This window comes from Corvus brachyrhynchos, unplaced genomic scaffold (genome assembly GCF_000691975.1).
Source record: "Corvus brachyrhynchos isolate BGI_N302 unplaced genomic scaffold, ASM69197v1 scaffold14, whole genome shotgun sequence".
Lineage (NCBI taxonomy): Eukaryota > Metazoa > Chordata > Aves > Passeriformes > Corvidae > Corvus > Corvus brachyrhynchos.
In genome coordinates, this window is record NW_008239110.1 from 11,150,111 (window position 1) to 11,169,748 (window position 19,638).

The window sequence follows — 19,638 nt, forward strand, 5'->3', positions numbered from 1 at the left end:
GTAGTACTTAAGTAATGATGTAGCTCCTTTCCTTTCCTTTCCTTTCCTTTCCTTTCCTTTCCTTTCCTTTCCTTTCCTTTCCTTTCCTTTCCTTTCCTTTCCTTTCCTTTCCTTTCCTTTCCTTTCCTTTCCTTTCCTCTTTCACAGCAACAATATGTAACCACAATGAACTGGGAAGATCACAAAAGTTTATGGAGCTTCTGTACCTTTTTGGTTAGTACTTTGAGGATGAGTATCAAGCAGGCTGGTTGTGTGACAATACTGACAAAAGGCATTTCTTGCTTTCAGTGCATTAGGTCAGAGAAGTTCTTTGACTTTTTCTTCATCTTAGTTCAGTTAAATTTTGCTTCCATTTCTACCAGAGTTGCAAGAAACCATTTGTTGTTAGTTTGCAATAACCATGGAGGAAATAGTTTCTTAGACACTGAGTTCACTGAGTCAAAAGACATTAAAAAAATTTGTTGTGCTGACAAATGACAATTATTGTTTCCCTCACAAATTTGTTTTCTCTTGAGATATTTGTTGATTTACACCTTGGGGATAATGGGGTGTTTGTATAATTCACTTTGAGAAAAGTAGCATCCTTTCTCTTGTCCTTTCTTATTAATAAATTACATATTCCATCTAGGCGTACAGACATAAAAGGTGGATGCATGATTTTTCGAGTCAGGACAAGTTTGATTTCTAGAAAAAAAGACCATCCTCCATCATTGATAACTGTCTATCTTGCTTGACTTTATCACACTAACAAGGTAATTGCATATTGAAATAAGGGGAGTGTGTTGTTTCATTCTATCATGTTCAGCCATTTCCTTTTGCCCAAATTAAAACTGTTTTGAAATCTTGCCTTCCCACCTGCTACTGTAACTGGAACAGCTCTGCTTCAGCCTCTCCTTACCCTGGTGTCTCCGAATTTCCTGTCCCTGTGGGTTTGTCAGCCCTTAGCACTGCTGTGAATATTCCTATTCCTGTGCAACCCAATATTCGAGTCTGGCCTTGAGCTTGCAGCATATGTTTCCCACACAGTCCAAATTTGGTGCAATATACTGTAAGTTAATCTCCAGTAAAGCATAGCGAAGAGAAAAACCTGGGAAGAAAACAGATGGAGAAAGTAGAGCAAACAATTTGCATATATATGATATGACTCTTAGTTAAGATTAGCATTTCCTACTTTGCCTGAAAAGTCCTTAATAAAAATCCAACTTCATGTTTGCCTCAAATCAGCAGAACTGGAGGAGATGCCCTAATGGCAAAATGTCCCCTCAACCCAGGGACAGCCCAGCACAGGGTGGGAGGGAGCTCTTCTGCTCCAGCCCTGTGTTTTGACATGTTTCTGGGATGCTGTAGGCAGAGGGGCAGGGAAGAAACTGCTATCTGTGGGATATTTGCTTCTCATAGCCTGCATAGCCCTGAACCATCACCAGGGTCCCAAATGTGACTATCTTCCTCTTTATTTATAGTCCTTCATGGTTCCTTCTGAGCATGCAGTTACAAGAAGTGCTTGGGAATGGACTTGGTGCCTTCTCTGCACTTGAGGTCCATAATATGGACATAATATCTCATAGTAATCATTTATTTATTTAGACGACAAAAAATCAGTTTTTCTTTTGCAAAAATGGGACTCTATGTTTAAGATTCCTCTGGAATTTCCATACGTGTGTAGCTCCATTCTCATATCTGTCCAAACTCACACAACATTAAGATGTTGAGGTGGTCACTCACAGCAATATGCCACCTTCATGAAAGGAAAGCACTGAAAAATATTTAAATGCAGCTATGCAGTAAATAAAGAAATTACAAATCTCTTTTGTTTCAGCAGTTAAAAAGGCATAGAAGTTTTCTCACACCCACAAGCTCAAGAGTGCTGTATTTAGAGTGCTGAAAAGCAAATTCCAGTACTGAAGCTTGCTTCTCTGGCAGGCTACATTTGGGTATACTGCCTAAGTCCTGGAAGCAGTGACTAAAACATACTTATTTTTGACATGTACTCTGGTACTGTCTGTCTTTTACAGATTGCAATGGAACTAGATGGTGGTTCACATTTGTGTTAGTGTAAGTAAGACTTTACTACTTGTTCAGGTTTCAAACCTGCATGCTGAGTGCAAAGTTCTCTCTTAGTGGACATGCCTTCCTGTTGATAGAAGAAGTTGCTTATAAGGAGATTTCTGCTTTCTCTTGACCTTTTAGCAGCTAAATAAATAAAATTGCAGATCTTCTTAGGTTTTTGTCTTTGTGAACTTCTGCAAAGGTGAGAGAGGTTTCTGGGGTAGTAAAGGCTGCTCAGGTCAGTTGTAGAAATCCTGCAAAGTCACTGCCATGTAGGTCAGCACGGCTGGAAAGATTTCCCTGGCTACTCCCAGATGGTTGTGCTGCAATGGCTAAAAACCTCTAACTTTGAGAAATGGTAGTATGGATGTAAGTTACGTTGCTAGATAAGACATTCAGAAGGGTTGTCAGAGTTTTTTTCTATACTTGGTGATGGCAATCCAACTAGTTACCAAAATAACTTTTCGTATGTTTGAGGCAGAGCATCTCCTGAGGCTGGCTGCAGGGGACACCCTGAGGAAAGCCAGTTCCCAGCCACAGCCTGAATGGCTGCGGGGGTGATTGCAGCTGGGCATGTGGTGGGAATTTGTGGTTTATGGAACCACCGCAGAACCAATTGGAGATCATTTGCTTCTTTCTCATTTCTACTTTAAGAGGGACATTACAGTAAATAATGTCTGTGAAGAGGAGGGAAAAACATGCTGTGATTTGTTTGACCTTCTTCTGTTTTTGCATTCCTTTGAAGTTGGTAAGTAAATAATTTGGGCAACAAAATCAGCACTCCACAGTGTTCCTTTGTTTCTTCTGCTGCTCTACCTTCCCTTCCTGCTCTTGGACCTCCTGCCAGACACCACTTGGTTAGCTTGGGCAACAAAATAAGTGTCCTCAGGAACTGCAGCAGCACAGAGGATAAAATGTTTCCTGACTTCTTAATGGAGTTAAATTAAAATACAACTCAAAATGTTTATGTACTATTTGTTTTCCCTTTTGCAATAGGGCATACTGTGAAGTGGGGGACTTCTTCCCTTAAAAAGATATTAATACTAATTTAAAGGCCATGGAAGATGACAATTACTGCTTTTTTTTTTTTTTTTTTTTCAGATGATTATAGACTTGCCTTAATTTTTAATGGTTTCTTTCATTATTTGAAAATAGTTTTTTCTGTATCCACAAAATATTGTGAAGGACATAAAGTTGGACTTCTGGAAAAATCCTGCTGTGGATTTGTACACTTTTGAAGTGGGGCTCAGCCAGTTACTTGGCTGGTGTAAATGGCCTCTGCCCTGAATCCAGTGGCTTGTGAAATCCCCAAATGCATGGTTATTTCCCCCCTCTGCCTTCCCCGTGTGGCTTTGGGCTCCAGCACTGCTGGGGAGGAGGGCTGGGGGTTCTCACCTGCTCAGCAATGCCTCAGGTCTGTTCTATTGCCCTTTGTTTGAGCTCACTGGCAGGAAAAGCACGAAGTTCTGGCATCTGACATTCTCTGTGGAAGTGATGGGTTTATGTTCCAGTTGCAAGGAGGTGTCCCTTCTGTTATAATGGCACAGTAAAGAGCTGATGCTCTTGACCCAGGTTTGGCAGCAGAGAGGTTACAGATGAAGCACTTAACTCTGCATTTTACTCCATCACCTCAGAAAGCAGTGAAGGCACGAACAGCCCCCCCCCAGTTTTGTTTGCAGCATGCATGATTCTGTTAGTGATGAAGGTTAAAGGAGCTGTATGAAAACCTAAAGTGTTTTCAGACCACATCAGTGGATTTGGATGGCACCTGGCAAGTAAACTTGGGTTTTCTCTGTCTTTTCTCCTATCCCATATGAGCCGAGAGGGCACAGGTTTGACTGGAAGGAGTTGATTTCTTTTTTAGATACATATCTTTTCTTATGCATAACTCAAATCTTATTTCAAACACAGATGCAAAACTCCTTGACTCAGTTATTATTGCAGCTTTTAATAAGCTGGAGTTATTACTTCAGTGAAAGCGATGTGGAAGATGAGACAAATCTCTTCTTCTTGTGGGGCTTCTCATCAGAGCTCTCAGAGCCATAGGCTTGACTCAGTGGTATTTTGTTCATTTTGACTGTGCCCATTTGCTGCAGTGGCTCTTCAGAAAATGCTAATTTTTTGGGCTGAATTCAGAATTAGGTATTCAAACTCAGTTTTCTGCTCTCTCCTTGCGAAAGAAGAAGGAATGGAAAGGAAGGACAGGCCACGGGCATCCAGCAGCTCTGCTTTCTGTCCTGCATGTGGAGTAGGGGGAGCTTGCCTCGTCCCAAGAACCCCCATGAAGGTGGCCTTCAAAGGGATGTCAAACTGGGAGAGAGGAGGCGGGGAGGAGAATAAGGGTGCTTTGGGGGACTTCATCCCAGCAGAAAGAGTGGGCAGCCAAGGGACATCAGGTAGCAATACTCTATAACCAGGGAGACCAAGTGGGAAATGCTGGGGCCCCACAGGCCTCACCCAATGGAATGGAAGAGGGCAGCCAGCCGCAGGCCGAGTGCGTGATCGTGCCTAGGTATAACACGTATTTTGCACTGGAGTGAGTCCAAGGGTGTTAGGAATTGCTTCGTGAGGGTGAATCAGAAGGATGAAAAAGGCAGCTGTTTGCTGCCAGGATATTGTAGCAATGCTTTTGAAAATGCTTTGATGTCATACTCTGTAACTGTTTTGTAGTTGGCCGAATCAACATGTTTCTGAAACTTTTTATATTACTTGTTTCAAAAACTGTAGCCTTTTCCCTATCTCAGAAGGGAATATGCTGAGTGGCTGGATGAAGGCACTGCATGCATCCACATGTGAGTGCAACCAAGGGGTGGAAAAGCCCAGGGAGCAGAGGAGTGAGACACCATGGCCTAGCTTGTGTGCTGGGCCTAGGAAGGGATGGAAGGACAGAGTCGGTCCAGTCAGGTGGTTCTGGGTGACAGTAGGGTACCTGAAGGAACCAGCATCATTTTCAGGGATCTCTCTGCTGCTTCTGGCACCACCACCATTTTGCTAAAGTCCCAGTATCTGTCAGGGGCTGTGTCCCAGGCAGCTCACAGGATGGGGCCAGAGCTTGTTTGTGGGCATTGATTTCATCACCTCTGTCTTTCCTGGGCAGGTTAGATCCTGGAGGGGGCCCTCCTCCCTGTGTGCTAGCAGCCATGGTCAGACCCAGCCCAGACACAGGGATACTTCTCCACCTTGTCCCACACGCATCCATCACACGTGTGTCTGAGCATGGGAATACCTGCCAGCCGCTAGGTATCTCCCCTTGCCCTCTCCACAGGCACATGTGCTGGTGTCTTCTGGTGGGGTCTCAGGTTTGGGTTTACAAACACGCACTGCTCTTGGCGAGCACCATGTGAGAGAGGGCAAGGCGTGAGTAGTGTGCCCACTGCTGTGGCAGAAGGTGCCAGTTGTGGTTCTTGCTTCCTGGGGAGCTGTTTCCATTGTCTGCCATAAGAGATTATTTTTATCTCTGGTAAACAGCCTTAATTGCAGTGCTGTGTGATCTTCGGTACAACCTGCATGTAGGCCTACAGGTGGTCACCCATGATTCAGAGATCATGATCTTGGTCTTGATTCAAATGCCCGTGGGAACTTGTTCTACAAAACATGTATGATGTGTTTTCAATAACTCCTGATGCTGAGGAGAGATTTTGTTAAATCTAAGTAGGTTTAGATTCTCTGGTTGTTGAGTACCTTGGGCTCAAATATGTTGCTTTGCTTCTGTCCAGTGAGAAGTGATGAAACGTGGATATCTGAGGCAAGGCTGCCAGCTTCTTGCCAAATGGGGTGATAGAAAACAGTTCTCAGAAGTAATGATAAGTGACAATTTAGTGTCAGCAAGAAATTCTGTGTCAAACTGACTGGTTAAATAAACATATTTCCATCCAGAAGATCTGTGCCTATAGAAAAGAGTGTGACATCAGGTGTTTAAACCATGGTTTTCATAAGGATGAGGAGTTGTGTTTTCAGCTCCCTGTATTTGAAGTTTGGCCAACACATTTCTACTGAAAATCAAATTTTCCCATGGAAAATAATAAGAACAAAACTAATGGCAGTATTGTTCACATTTTACATTTGAAAATGTGACTAAGGACATGCTTTGAATTCCTTACAAGTTGCCTCCATTTCTGAGCTCATTATATAGTGATATTTGTGAGTTTTTTACTAACATTTAGTCATTAATTCGCTCTTTGAATTGTCAGATCCTGAGCTTTATTCTACCTTCCCTCTATACCTTCTGACTCCTTCCCTAGGGTAAGTTTTCCAGCAAATTTCAGTGTACCAGAGCAAAGAAAAATCTTAATCTTGCTGAGAAACTCAGAATTCAGAGCTGCAGCCAGCCTTCTCTGTAAGAAACAATAGCTACTAGGACTTGGTCTGACTTCTTGGACATCACTTTGGTTCTTGTCGCAAACAAGCTTCTATCATTAGTTTTTCCTTTGTGGCAGGCAGGCAGAACTGAGGCAGCAAGGGATGTTATAGGTGTAGGCTGATGCTGAGCATTCCTCTCACCAGCTGCAGTGTTTGGATGGCCATGCTCCACCAGTGAAAAGTCAGAAAATAGCATTTATGCTTTCTTAGCTCAAAAGATGTTCTGGTGTTAATACTCTTGCTCAAAGACAGATTTAACAGAAAAAAAAAAAAAGGAGTTTCCCTGGGAACAAGACTTTGTATAACCTCGAAGGAGGAGGATGGCAAGCTGAGGTCTCAGGCACAGTTTTCCCTGTACACTTTCTGCAGAAATATAAGGCTCTGTGACCTGGACAGTCATCAAGGTCTTATCATGATAACAGGGTCTTTACAGTTTTTTGAGCAGCATTTTGCACCACAAAAGATCCTTGGCATTGTACAAAGGTGACACAGGCCAGAACATAGCCCAGTAAGATGAAGTCTCTGTGAATACTAGACTTTCCATTTTAAGGAGTTCATCCCCATGTGGTTCTGTAACTTTCCCTTTGTTTTTCCTTTTCTTTCCTAATAAGGATAAGTTGCAAACCAAGCTCAATACCCAGCTAAAATAAATGCTCACAGTTAGAAACATGCAGTTTAAATTAAAGGCCATGGGCAGTTCTTTTTTTACTGCACAGCAGTTGGCTACACAGGCATCAAGGCTGTCCTGTGTCCTGCTGGAAGTGATCTGGTTTTACACTGCCTGGACCTCTGTGGACCCCTCTCTGTTCAGAAAGTTGACAGCTCATTTACCATAATGTTCTTTATATTTTCATTCCTATTGCCAAAAGTTTCCATTAAAAGGTGATTTGCTGATGATGCCAGCTTGCCTTTCATCTTGAGTATTTTCCTAGGCATCCTAAAATCAAAAGTGCTTGGTTAAAAAACTTGAACAACTGGTGTTTTATAAAGCATATGGAAAAGGAGATCTGAAGAAAACATATTAAATATGTTTTATGGTGATATGATTTTGGATCTATATCTCCTATTCACCTCTATTCCCAGCATGAACCTACAACAAAAATAAATAGCAGGCAACAAAGCTAGTAGTAATGCCAAAGCTTCAAAATAAATGTGGTTTCTTGTGAAAAAGCAGTTGAGTGAGTTGGATGAAATGGCAGTGTAATTATACGGTAGCAAGTCAAAGTTTGATAGCTTGGAGCTTATCTTAGCACAGGATGCCACTTTCCCCCCCAACCCTTGGTATGCCACATTTCTTTTTCAACACTTCATTTGTAGTTGTTCATTTTTAAATAATTCTATCAAACCTTAAATTTCTTGTTACTGATGATTTTGGAAGGAAATTCAGATAGTAATTAAAATGGCACAGAGCAAAACAGTTTAACCAAAATATCCCCAGAAGTAAAATTTTGGATAGTTAAAGTGAACATTGTGAATTCCCAGCTCTGCAGGATTCTTTATTTTGTTAACACTTCTTGGATTAGCTTCAGTTTTGCCAAGATAAAGGGTAACAGTATACAAGACTCCTATGGAAAATGTGCCTATGCCCTAACTGACCTGAAAATTAGGACTGCCTGTTACATGTATGTGTATATGACACTAGTCCACCGTCACAAAAGTTTCCATTATTTGGAAGATTGAGCAGAACAAAATGGCTTAAGCTTTAATATAGAAAATTTAAGTTACTAGTACGCTTTTAAGTAGTTCAGTAAAAATTGCTTCCTTTTAGTAGTCAAGGTCTTTTATCTGATACCTGCTTCCTTCCCCCTCTGGGGATGCTTCCTGTTTTCCATGTCAGTCCACACATCCGCCCATGTATTTCCATGTGCCTTTTCCTGTTGTCCTCTGATCTGCTGCAGCTGCTCCTCAGATGCCTCTCCACCAAGGAAAGGTTCCAAAGCCGAGCTGGCTCCTATACAGTGCCATGAAGACACACTCTGAGGACACCTGCCCTCAGCTCTTGAGCTAGGAGGCAGCAGCATGTGCATTTCTGGGCGTGCTGCCGCAAAGTGGCCTGTGTACCATTAACAGTGCACACCCCACTTTGGAAGTCCCTCTTGTGTCTTCACCTTGTCCCCTGTGCTGTTTGTATTGTGCAAGGGGCACAAGAAAAACAACAGGAAAATAAGATGTGTCAGGTCTCTGACAGTAAAATCATGTCTGTGTTTTCATGTATGACTCTGTTACCCTCTGTGATGGCTACTGCTATGGAAATAAAATGCTGACTGATAACTGGGAGAAAATTATTTAAGGAAGGATCCTGCTTTTTACATGTGGAATTGCATCATCAGGGAGTCAGTGGGGTTTGGCTGTAAACCAGAAAGCCAGAGAGACACTGTACTGTCTGTACATTGCTGTCAAATACACCCTAGCTCATGAGTGTTTCCAACCTTCCTTTCTACTGCTTTGCAGTAGAAACGTGACTATTTATTTCAGTTACCTATGTTCCAACAATAGCAGAACTGAGGTGGAGTATTAAAAAATACTTACTTGAAAGGGAAAAGCGCATGAGACATGATTAGGTAGCCAGTATTTTCTTACATGTTTTTTATTGAGGAATACATTTTGTTTCTCTTCCTTTTTGTTCTCCTACTGCAGGGGACGGATGTGGGCACACAGTCATGTATCAAGACAGTGGGACGCTGGCATCCAAGAACTATCCTGGGACATACCCAAACTACACTCTTTGTGAAAAGAAAATCCAAGTTCCTCCAGGAAAACGCCTGATCTTGAAAATTGGAGACCTGGACATCGAATCACAGAAGTGCGAGTCCAGCTACCTTACCATTGAGAGCTCTTCAACATCACATGGTATGTAAGAGACAAGGCCATGGTAAAAGTGTGAGTAAAAGGCAGCTTAGCAAAATGCAAGAAACGTCAGTCCTCTCCTCCTCCTTTCTGTATTCAAGTGTGTCGCTCTCTGTGTGGGAAGCCATTGTCCCACTGTGTGCAGTTCTGCCGCTGTGCTGTGCTGCAGAGGGGCTGCTGGGGCTCTGGCACAGCCATCCTGAGGGCTCTGCCTTCAGACCTGCAGAGCTGGACCATCACCGTTTTGGTACAGCAAGTCTATACATCTATATCAGCCTCCTCACAAACTAGACAAAGATGAGAAACTGGAGTTGATGATCCTGTGTGTCTCTATTCCTAGGCAGTCCATGGCTCAGAGAGGAGATAACCTTTACTATTGCTAGCTGTTAGCCACCTTACTAATGTACAGGCTTTAATGCTTGCAGATACTAAATGCATTCAGCCAGACTGCACTCTTGTAAGAGATTTGCACAGGAAGATAAGTAAATAATCTGCTATAGCTGTGCACTTAAAACAGTCATAACAGCAACAGGATTAGAACCTGAGGTCTTCCTCAAAATGGTTTTCTGAACCAGTTGTCACTGAAACTTGTGATCTGCACTTTTTAGAAGAGTCAAACTGATTTTCAAGTCGTGTGCCCTTTTTCAGAAGTCCAATTTAAATTCAAAGCTGCAAGGAGTTCTACAATGTAGGAATAAACTCCTAAATTGACAGTTCATAAAATTTTGCCTCCTGGGAGTGGGCTTTGTAGCCCTTCAGTCAGCTGAGGCTAAATGTGCTGTACTGGACTTAACAAGCAGAATGGATTCAAGGGAAAAATGTGATGAAGATATGAGCTGCACAGAGCCTCTGCAGGTTTTCCACCTCACCACTTGGCTCAGAAAAGTATGTGGTTCTCCAAAGATGAGATCTCATAGGATATCTTAGTAGTAAGGAGGGTTGATTGCCTTTCATTTATCAGCATGATAGGCTTATCACTCATCTGGTAAGAGAAGATCAAGTGAGGTATTAAAGGCTTGCTCACAAAGGGAGGTAAAGGTAATTATTGTTCTCGTGGGGGAGGTATTACGTTTTGAGACAAGCTTCACTAAGAGTGGGCAGTGACATGCTGATATCTAAGCCTGCACAGAGCTTGATTTGAGGCATAAGGAGCTTCATGTTCATGTGTGCTGGGATTTTTTTAATGTTATTTATTTATTTCTTCACTTTGAAAGTGGTGAGGCACTGGAAGAGGTTGCCCAGAGAAGTTGTGGGTGTACCATCCCTGGAAATGTTCAAGGCCAGGTTGGATGGGGACTTGACCAGCCTAATCTAATGGAAGGTCCCTGCCCATGTCAGGGGGGGTTGGAATTAGATGCTCTTTAAGATCCCTTACAACAAAAGCCATTCTATGATTCTGTGATCTGTTTCATAACTAAGTAATGAGTTGTGTTCACCTGAAGCAGTCTGTCTGTACTTGGCAGTAAGAAATAGGTGGTTAATAATGCATTAATGTATCTTTGTATAATTTTTATCGATACTGTCTTGACATTTCTCATCTAAGAATCTTCTCAGAAATAGGGATAAATCAATATATTGTTTTTGAAGTGAAAAATGAAGCTTGGATGTTGATTAAAATTCTGGCTCCTCACAGATCAGCCTGAAAGCATCTTCACATCATTTATCCTGCAGTTATTCTGCCTATAAACACAGAATAGCTGTGTATTATGCAATCAAGTCCACATAATTAATTTTTTTAGAGTATTCCCACACCCATTTTCAGATCTGGTTGGTAATGTCTGATGCATGTGGACTATAATTTGCATTCTCAGTAATGAACTGCACAATTAGCAGATTTTGGTCATATCTGATTAAACCAGTTTAATAGTTTAGGCAGACATACCATCTGTAATGATTTTTTGTGGTCTGCAGCTCACTGTAGACTTTCCTACCAGCATACCTACAGAGTCTCTATTCTACATTCAGGCAAATCCATGGAGAATGGATGTGGAAATAGTTCTATAGGCATAAATTCATGATGCTGCTTATGTTTTAAAAGACATATGAATTCTTAGATGAGATTAGATCTTCTCTAAGTAATTTTTTTCAACGGTCTTGCTGTAGCTTTGGGTTTCAATATGCATTTATGCAAGCAAAAGAAACCCTGTGAATAAGCACTGCTACATCTCTTCAGTCTGCTAAGTGTCCTTTTAGACAGCTGTTTCTGAACGCAGATCTCCTCTTTGCAACCCTTCCCTCTTCATGAACATCTACAGGCAGGTAGACATCTTCCCTCTGGCCAAGGAGGTACTGACCTTAGCCATCAAAATTCTTCTCATGGGATGATGGAGAGTTGAAAATATTTTGCAAGCACTGAAAACACCTGAGCAATTAAAAACTAATCTCTGTGTGTTTTCTGTATTTGACCTGGATTTAAAAAGGGAAACCTAAAAAGCAAAGTATGAAAGCTGGCAGTGTGAATACTGCTCATGTTTCAAATTAGGCTGAGCAGCCTTTGCTTTTATTTAGGAGGTTTGCAATTACAAGACAATAAGGTCCAAAGGGAAATATGTTTTAAATATCATGCTGATCTCTTCAGCTCTACAGAAGACAACAGCATGAATGTCAGTATGAGTACAAACATCTGTTGAGGACTACATCTGAAGCTTAGAAAATTGGTCAGAGGCAAAATACTAGATTATGCATACAAATAGAAAATTAGTCTGAAGAAGACTCCAGACGATAAAGTTTTGTTTTCCTTTCAGATTTCTTCCAGCCTTTGCTTTTAACTGTGATTCATTCATCATTATAACCATCTGCAGGGATTCTTGCAATACAGCAAGGGGTAACTCAATTTGTCTGTGGGGTATTTATGTTCCATGCAGTAAAGGGAAGCTGTTAAATACAAATGAACGGATTAATTGATTTATGTTACTTTTGTTAGTTGGTGACTACTTACATGCAAATTTTATTTAAGTTCAGGACATTCCTTGAATTCTGTAGATGGAGAAGAGTACGATTCATTCCTAGAAAAGCATGTAGTATTGTGTATGCTGATCTACTGAAACCTTTCTGAGTCTAAACTAAGACACAAATGTGACACTACAGTTCCTCTCACCTTTGGCACTTCTCAGCTTTGATGGACCTGTGATAGCAGCTATTGAATTTAGATTTCTCCAATATTGCAATTAAAGATGATAATTAAATAATCTTAATGGAGCTCTAAAACTGGAGTCATAAAGCATCTGAACACTGTATCTCTGAGTTATTACTCTGCAAATTATTTTCTTTAGTGTTCACTGGAGGAAAGAACCTGTAGCGAGCCTTTTCTTTCAAGCTGTTAGCTCTGTATCCAGACGTAGACGTGAAAATATTAATCATCAGTCAGCAAAGGGAGTCTAACACCCGTTTTGGTGAAACTGAGTCACCTTTGTCTGACAAACATTTTAATATTAGCACAGCTTTGCACGTGTTGTCTCTAGGAGAAATAAATAGGTGATCACGTTCTGTTTCAAAGGCACAGTTTTTCACTGGATTAAAATATGGTCGTTTTTGTTCCACAGAAAATTAATATGAACATAAGCTCACAGTGTAGACAAGGTGCAGCCTTTACTGAAATGCTTTTCTTCTCAAGTTAATTGCATTATCTGAGCATATTAAAAATACTGAGCTCTGAAGTAGAGCTTCTGATTTTTTAATTAGTTAAAGGGATATGTGAAAACAAGATTAACCATGTCAGCCCTGTAGTTCTCAAGAACAAAATTTGCACTACTTATGAAGGTGGATCATGTTTTAAAAGTTCAACAGGAACTGCTTTTAGTCTGCTTCTTCTCATGTCTCTATCAGATTTCTGTACCTCTTTTGACCCCTTTTTCTTGCTTTTTTCTATCTCTTTCCCCATCTAATGGCTTAGTATTTTTTCCCTTAATTTTGTGAGATGATCATCAGTCTTGACTGGAGAGAAAGACGAAAGAAGAGATAAGTGCCTACTTACTTCCTCATTCACTTGCAGTCAGTAGGAGGTTGATGTGTTCCTCTGGGGTGGATGTCAGAGCTGCTGAGTGACTAGTAATAATTTGGAGAGTTAGTGCAGTTGACTTGTTCTTGCATAATTTACAGCTAGTAACTAATGTGAAATAGAGAATTTACTGAAAATGCTTTCTCCTCCCCACACCCCATCACTAAAGGTACAGAGTACCTTCCGATGCCTCCTACCTGTCATTATTACTTGAGGGGATTCATCAAACCAGTCACTCCTTATTATGTATTGAAATAAACATGTTGTTTGAATAAAGGGTGTGTCCAGGTTTCTTTTTCATCCCTCAAAGGAAACTTGTTATTACTGTATTGTTTCTGGTATTTCAGGAAACCCAGAGAAATGCCCAGACAAGTTCTTGCTGAAGATCAAGTTGAGCAGTTTCTTAACAGTCAAAACGCTTTTAGCAGTTGGGTTTCGCCTGAGTGGTTGCAGTATCCTGAATTTTCAGCTTTGGAAGGATTGATGTAACAAAGAATGTCAGCGTTTTGTTTTATCAAGTTGACCTTTTTTCCTGTTAGCTGCATACAGTGTATTCTCTGGTTTTTGTTAAACTACAGTTCTTCACTCATGATTCCTAGTTGTTGCTGTGCTTCTGTCTTTGGATTTGGCTAAAACCACAACAGCGTTAAAAGCGGGGATCTCATCTGAGGTCAAGCAGGCAGACCTACAGCCTGTGCAGGTGACCCAGATGCTCCATTTTAAAACTCTGATTACTTCCCCAGCCTAACTCAGACGTCTTTTTCTTTATTGCAGTCTTTTGCAACCCTTTGGAAATGTTAACTGAAAGTTATATTTGTTTTTCCTGAAACAAGAAGTGCTTACCACTCAGCCTGAGGTCAGGCTGTGTTGCAGAGTTAAGTGTTGAATAACCAGGCTGTCTCATCCTGACTACTCTGTCATCTCATATCTGCCAAGAATTAAACTCCACCTTCCCTGCACCCTGCAAGGAAGGAGCAGCACCTTTTGTCTCCTGGCATGTCCTTGCAGGGTCCTGCTGGTTCCCACTGCACATGTGCATGTCAGGGTTGGAGCAAAGAGGACCTCTCTTGGTAAGGGGGAGAGGAATAGTTACTGCTCATCAAAGTACCTGTGTGAATGTGGGATGGAGATGAATTTTGAGAGTGCAGGTGTTTTCATACAACAGATCCTTGCTGGTTTTGTGAGCTGTTTGTGAAAGACTTGCACTCTGGATGAGTTTTTAGCTCTGAAGTGAAACAAGTATAATCTGTGTTCATCATACCCCTGTCTTTCCCCAGATACTGAGGTAATTCCAGATTGATTTATTTGAGAAAAGGCTACAATTTAAAACATTGTTTTCCCCAAACAAATGCATTAAGACATGATAATCCTTTAGAAGCACATTCATGGATTGTTGCTGTACCTTGCCTGCCAACCATGGCTTACTCTGCAAGTAAAGACTGACAAAAGGGAGAAGATTCTCTGTTGAACAGAGACCATCATGATTTAATATCCGAACCAAGTTTCTTCAAGATCTCTGCAAATGTCAAGCTGCAGATTTCAAATAAGGTTGAGGAATTTGAAAGCAGAATGAGCAAGTGAACTGGCCATTCAATAGCTGAAGAGGGAAATAGTTGCTTCTGAAAGGAAGAAAAAGCCTTATAGAACAGGCAGAAAGTATCAAGAACTAGAGAAACAAACAGCATGTAGGCACTGCCAGCTGGTGTGAAAGAAAACTGTCCTCTGGGCACAGTACTTCTTAAGGGAAGTAGAAAAAATAATGGAACGTAATTCAACAAAGAAAGCTCAGGAGCTGTGCCAGAGCCTGGTTGACAGTAGAAGTAAACTAGACCTCATAAAACCAGACAATGCTGTAAAGATCATCAGATTTGCAAAGCAACACTATTATGAAAAGACAAAAGCAGTAGGCCATTGCTAACGTTTAAAAATAAACAACACGTAAAATAGTCTCTTTAGTCTCCAGAGGGGCCAGCCAAAGGATATCCATGAGACAATTTACTGTGTATCTTTATCTTGCAGGATGTTAATACTGCTTGGAGACAGTGATTCCAAAATAAAAGCGTTTTATTTAAGCCACCTAAACCATACCAACAGATAAAATGTTCTGGATGAAAGGCATTAAAAGTTAGTTTAATTATGGAGAATATTACATTTAGTATACTTGAAATCCTTAGATGCCTAATATCTCTCCTGCAGTATTTTATATATATATATATGTATATATATAAAAGGAATCTGGAGTGAATGGACAGAACCACAGTTGGGTCAACTTCTTGTGACAGGGAAAGAAGAAAAGGCCCTGGCATCTAGATATAGTGATGTTGAAATATGGAGAACACCTACTCAGTTTCATCACATGTAACACATCTGTTTATTAAATCAAACTCTTTCCTTTGTTCTTATAAACAAACCAAATAATCCTGACTACTTACCCCAGCAGAGCTCCAGCCAAGTCGCTTTAACAGGAAGCTGAGAGACATCAGCATTCATGACTCGTTTTTCAAGCCGAATATGCAAAACAACCCACCTCACAACTAACATTAGAAGATGAAAAACTGATAACGTGATCTGGCAGTTCTCAAAAGGGATCTTAAAAAACTTCTGGCTAAGTCCCAGGTTTAGGAATTAAATATTTATCCAGAGTCAAGTCCAAATGCTGCAGTAAAAATTAACAGCCTTATAAGCAAGTTTCTTATTCTCGTATGGGGGCTTTCTCCATCATCCCTCATCTTCACTCTGGTTGTACACTATTCATATAGACAGCCCAGGGAAATCAATAAATCCCACGTGGAATGGACAGACAAGATGGGGAGCACATATGAATGAGTTTTAAAAGCAAACAATGAAAGTATTTTTGTCACCTCAATTGCAAATGGAAAATACTGAGAAGTTTAAATACAGTTTTCAGATGAAGTCTAACGTGCACAGATGCTGACTGGGTTTAGTCTTCTATGTCTATAAACTCTCACAATATATGTATTTGAGGTAATAGTGGGTCAATGGAGAGCAAACTTACCAGGCACTACTGTGTCTGTAGCAAGGGCATCTAATCAGGCACCCCACAAGCCAAAATGCAGAAACCTTGGGAGACTGTCCTGTCTCTGGATTTACAACATGAAAGGAAATAGAGGACTGATGTGTGGAAGTGCAGGGGTGCAGCCTTTACTGAAATGCTTTTCTTCTCAAGTTAATTGCATTATCTGAGCATATTAAAAATACTGAGCTCTGAAGTAGAGCTTCTGATTTTTTAATTAGTTAAAGGGATATGTGAAAACAAGATTAACCATGTCAGCCCTGTAGTTCTCAAGAACAAAATTTGCACTACTTATGAAGGTGGATCATGTTTTAAAAGTTCAACAGGAACTGCTTTTAGTCTGCTTCTTCTCATGTCTCTATCAGATTTCTGTACCTCTTTTGACCCCTTTTTCTTGCTTTTTTCTATCTCTTTCCCCATCTAATGGCTTAGTATTTTTTCCCTTAATTTTGTGAGATGATCATCAGTCTTGACTGGAGAGAAAGACGAAAGAAGAGATAAGTGCCTACTTACTTCCTCATTCACTTGCAGTCAGTAGGAGGTTGATGTGTTCCTCTGGGGTGGATGTCAGAGCTGCTGAGTGACTAGTAATAATTTGGAGAGTTAGTGCAGTTGACTTGTTCTTGCATAATTTACAGCTAGTAACTAATGTGAAATAGAGAATTTACTGAAAATGCTTTCTCCTCCCCACACCCCATCACTAAAGGTACAGAGTACCTTCCGATGCCTCCTACCTGTCATTATTACTTGAGGGGATTCATCAAACCAGTCACTCCTTATTATGTATTGAAATAAACATGTTGTTTGAATAAAGGGTGTGTCCAGGTTTCTTTTTCATCCCTCAAAGGAAACTTGTTATTACTGTATTGTTTCTGGTATTTCAGGAAACCCAGAGAAATGCCCAGACAAGTTCTTGCTGAAGATCAAGTTGAGCAGTTTCTTAACAGTCAAAACGCTTTTAGCAGTTGGGTTTCGCCTGAGTGGTTGCAGTATCCTGAATTTTCAGCTTTGGAAGGATTGATGTAACAAAGAATGTCAGCGTTTTGTTTTATCAAGTTGACCTTTTTTCCTGTTAGCTGCATACAGTGTATTCTCTGGTTTTTGTTAAACTACAGTTCTTCACTCATGATTCCTAGTTGTTGCTGTGCTTCTGTCTTTGGATTTGGCTAAAACCACAACAGCGTTAAAAGCGGGGATCTCATCTGAGGTCAAGCAGGCAGACCTACAGCCTGTGCAGGTGACCCAGATGCTCCATTTTAAAACTCTGATTACTTCCCCAGCCTAACTCAGACGTCTTTTTCTTTATTGCAGTCTTTTGCAACCCTTTGGAAATGTTAACTGAAAGTTATATTTGTTTTTCCTGAAACAAGAAGTGCTTACCACTCAGCCTGAGGTCAGGCTGTGTTGCACAGAGTTAAGTGTTGAATAACCAGGCTGTCTCATCCTGACTACTCTGTCATCTCATATCTGCCAAGAATTAAACTCCACCTTCCCTGCACCCTGCAAGGAAGGAGCAGCACCTTTTGTCTCCTGGCATGTCCTTGCAGGGTCCTGCTGGTTCCCACTGCACATGTGCATGTCAGGGTTGGAGCAAAGAGGACCTCTCTTGGTAAGGGGGAGAGGAATAGTTACTGCTCATCAAAGTACCTGTGTGAATGTGGGATGGAGATGAATTTTGAGAGTGCAGGTGTTTTCATACAACAGATCCTTGCTGGTTTTGTGAGCTGTTTGTGAAAGACTTGCACTCTGGATGAGTTTTTAGCTCTGAAGTGAAACAAGTATAATCTGTGTTCATCATACCCCTGTCTTTCCCCAGATACTGAGGTAATTCCAGATTGATTTATTTGAGAAAAGGCTACAATTTAAAACATTGTTTTCCCCAAACAAATGCATTAAGACATGATAATCCTTTAGAAGCACATTCATGGATTGTTGCTGTACCTTGCCTGCCAACCATGGCTTACTCTGCAAGTAAAGACTGACAAAAGGGAGAAGATTCTCTGTTGAACAGAGACCATCATGATTTAATATCCGAACCAAGTTTCTTCAAGATCTCTGCAAATGTCAAGCTGCAGATTTCAAATAAAGTTGAGGAATTTGAAAGCAGAATGAGCAAGTGAACTGGCCATTCAATAGCTGAAGAGGGAAATAGTTGCTTCTGAAAGGAAGAAAAAGCCTTATAGAACAGGCAGAAAGTATCAAGAACTAGAGAAACAAACAGCATGTAGGCACTGCCAGCTGGTGTGAAAGAAAACTGTCCTCTGGGCACAGTACTTCTTAAGGGAAGTAGAAAAAATAATGGAACGTAATTCAACAAAGAAAGCTCAGGAGCTGTGCCAGAGCCTGGTTGACAGTAGAAGTAAACTAGACCTCATAAAACCAGACAATGCTGTAAAGATCATCAGATTTGCAAAGCAACACTATTATGAAAAGACAAAAGCAGTAGGCCATTGCTAACGTTTAAAAATAAACAACACGTAAAATAGTCTCTTTAGTCTCCAGAGGGGCCAGCCAAAGGATATCCATGAGACAATTTACTGTGTATCTTTATCTTGCAGGATGTTAATACTGCTTGGAGACAGTGATTCCAAAATAAAAGCGTTTTATTTAAGCCACCTAAACCATACCAACAGATAAAATGTTCTGGATGAAAGGCATTAAAAGTTAGTTTAATTATGGAGAATATTACATTTAGTATACTTGAAATCCTTAGATGCCTAATATCTCTCCTGCAGTATTTTTTATATATATATATATGTATATATATAAAAGAAAAGCTATTTGTGTTTACATTTCTAGTTGACAGATCATCTGTTTAGAATGGAAGCATATAAGGCCTACAAGAAAAATTGCACAGTAACACACTGTGAAGAATTTTTGTTCGGATGCCTTTCAACGTGACTGATTCAGATGAACAATAATAAAAGTTTCTTTTCATTTTTAAGAGCTTCATTCAAGCTCTGACAACCAAAAAATTCTTCCAACAAGTTGCACAGTATAGAATGAATGCAGTTACTGGGATGCTTATTTTATGTATAATAACAGACCCTTTAGTTTAACAAGTCATTAGAATAAACATATGTCATACCACAAAGAAAAGAGATGAAAAATTCTTCTCATTATCTTCTCTCTCTCTCCCCTATTCAACTACAAGATTATTAATTGCAGACAGCAAAGGAAAATGTCTTCTTTTATGTGCACATCTGCATAGTTATGTGGTAGAGACATTCTATGATTCTATGAACTTCAGATACAAAGTAAAATTCAAAACGTCATGAAGCAACCTTCCAGTGCTGCATGAACTGATTTTAAACCACAGAAATTAGCACCAAAAAAAAAAAAAAAAAAAAAAAAA

General features: G+C 40.4%; 1 protein-coding gene across 2 annotated transcripts in view; it reads left to right on the plus strand.

Annotated features, from left to right (window-relative positions):
- The first annotated feature begins 9,019 nt into the window (after positions 1 to 9,019).
- The window catches only part of DCBLD1 (discoidin, CUB and LCCL domain containing 1), a 35,523-nt gene continuing 24,904 nt past the window's right edge, over positions 9,020 to 19,638 (plus strand). For both annotated transcript variants that reach the window (XM_017739699.1, XM_017739700.1), the window contains exon 1: positions 9,020 to 9,255. In XM_017739699.1, coding sequence (XP_017595188.1) covers positions 9,066 to 9,255 — 190 coding nt within the window. In that variant the 5' untranslated portion in view covers positions 9,020 to 9,065. The remainder of the gene's footprint in view (positions 9,256 to 19,638) is intronic.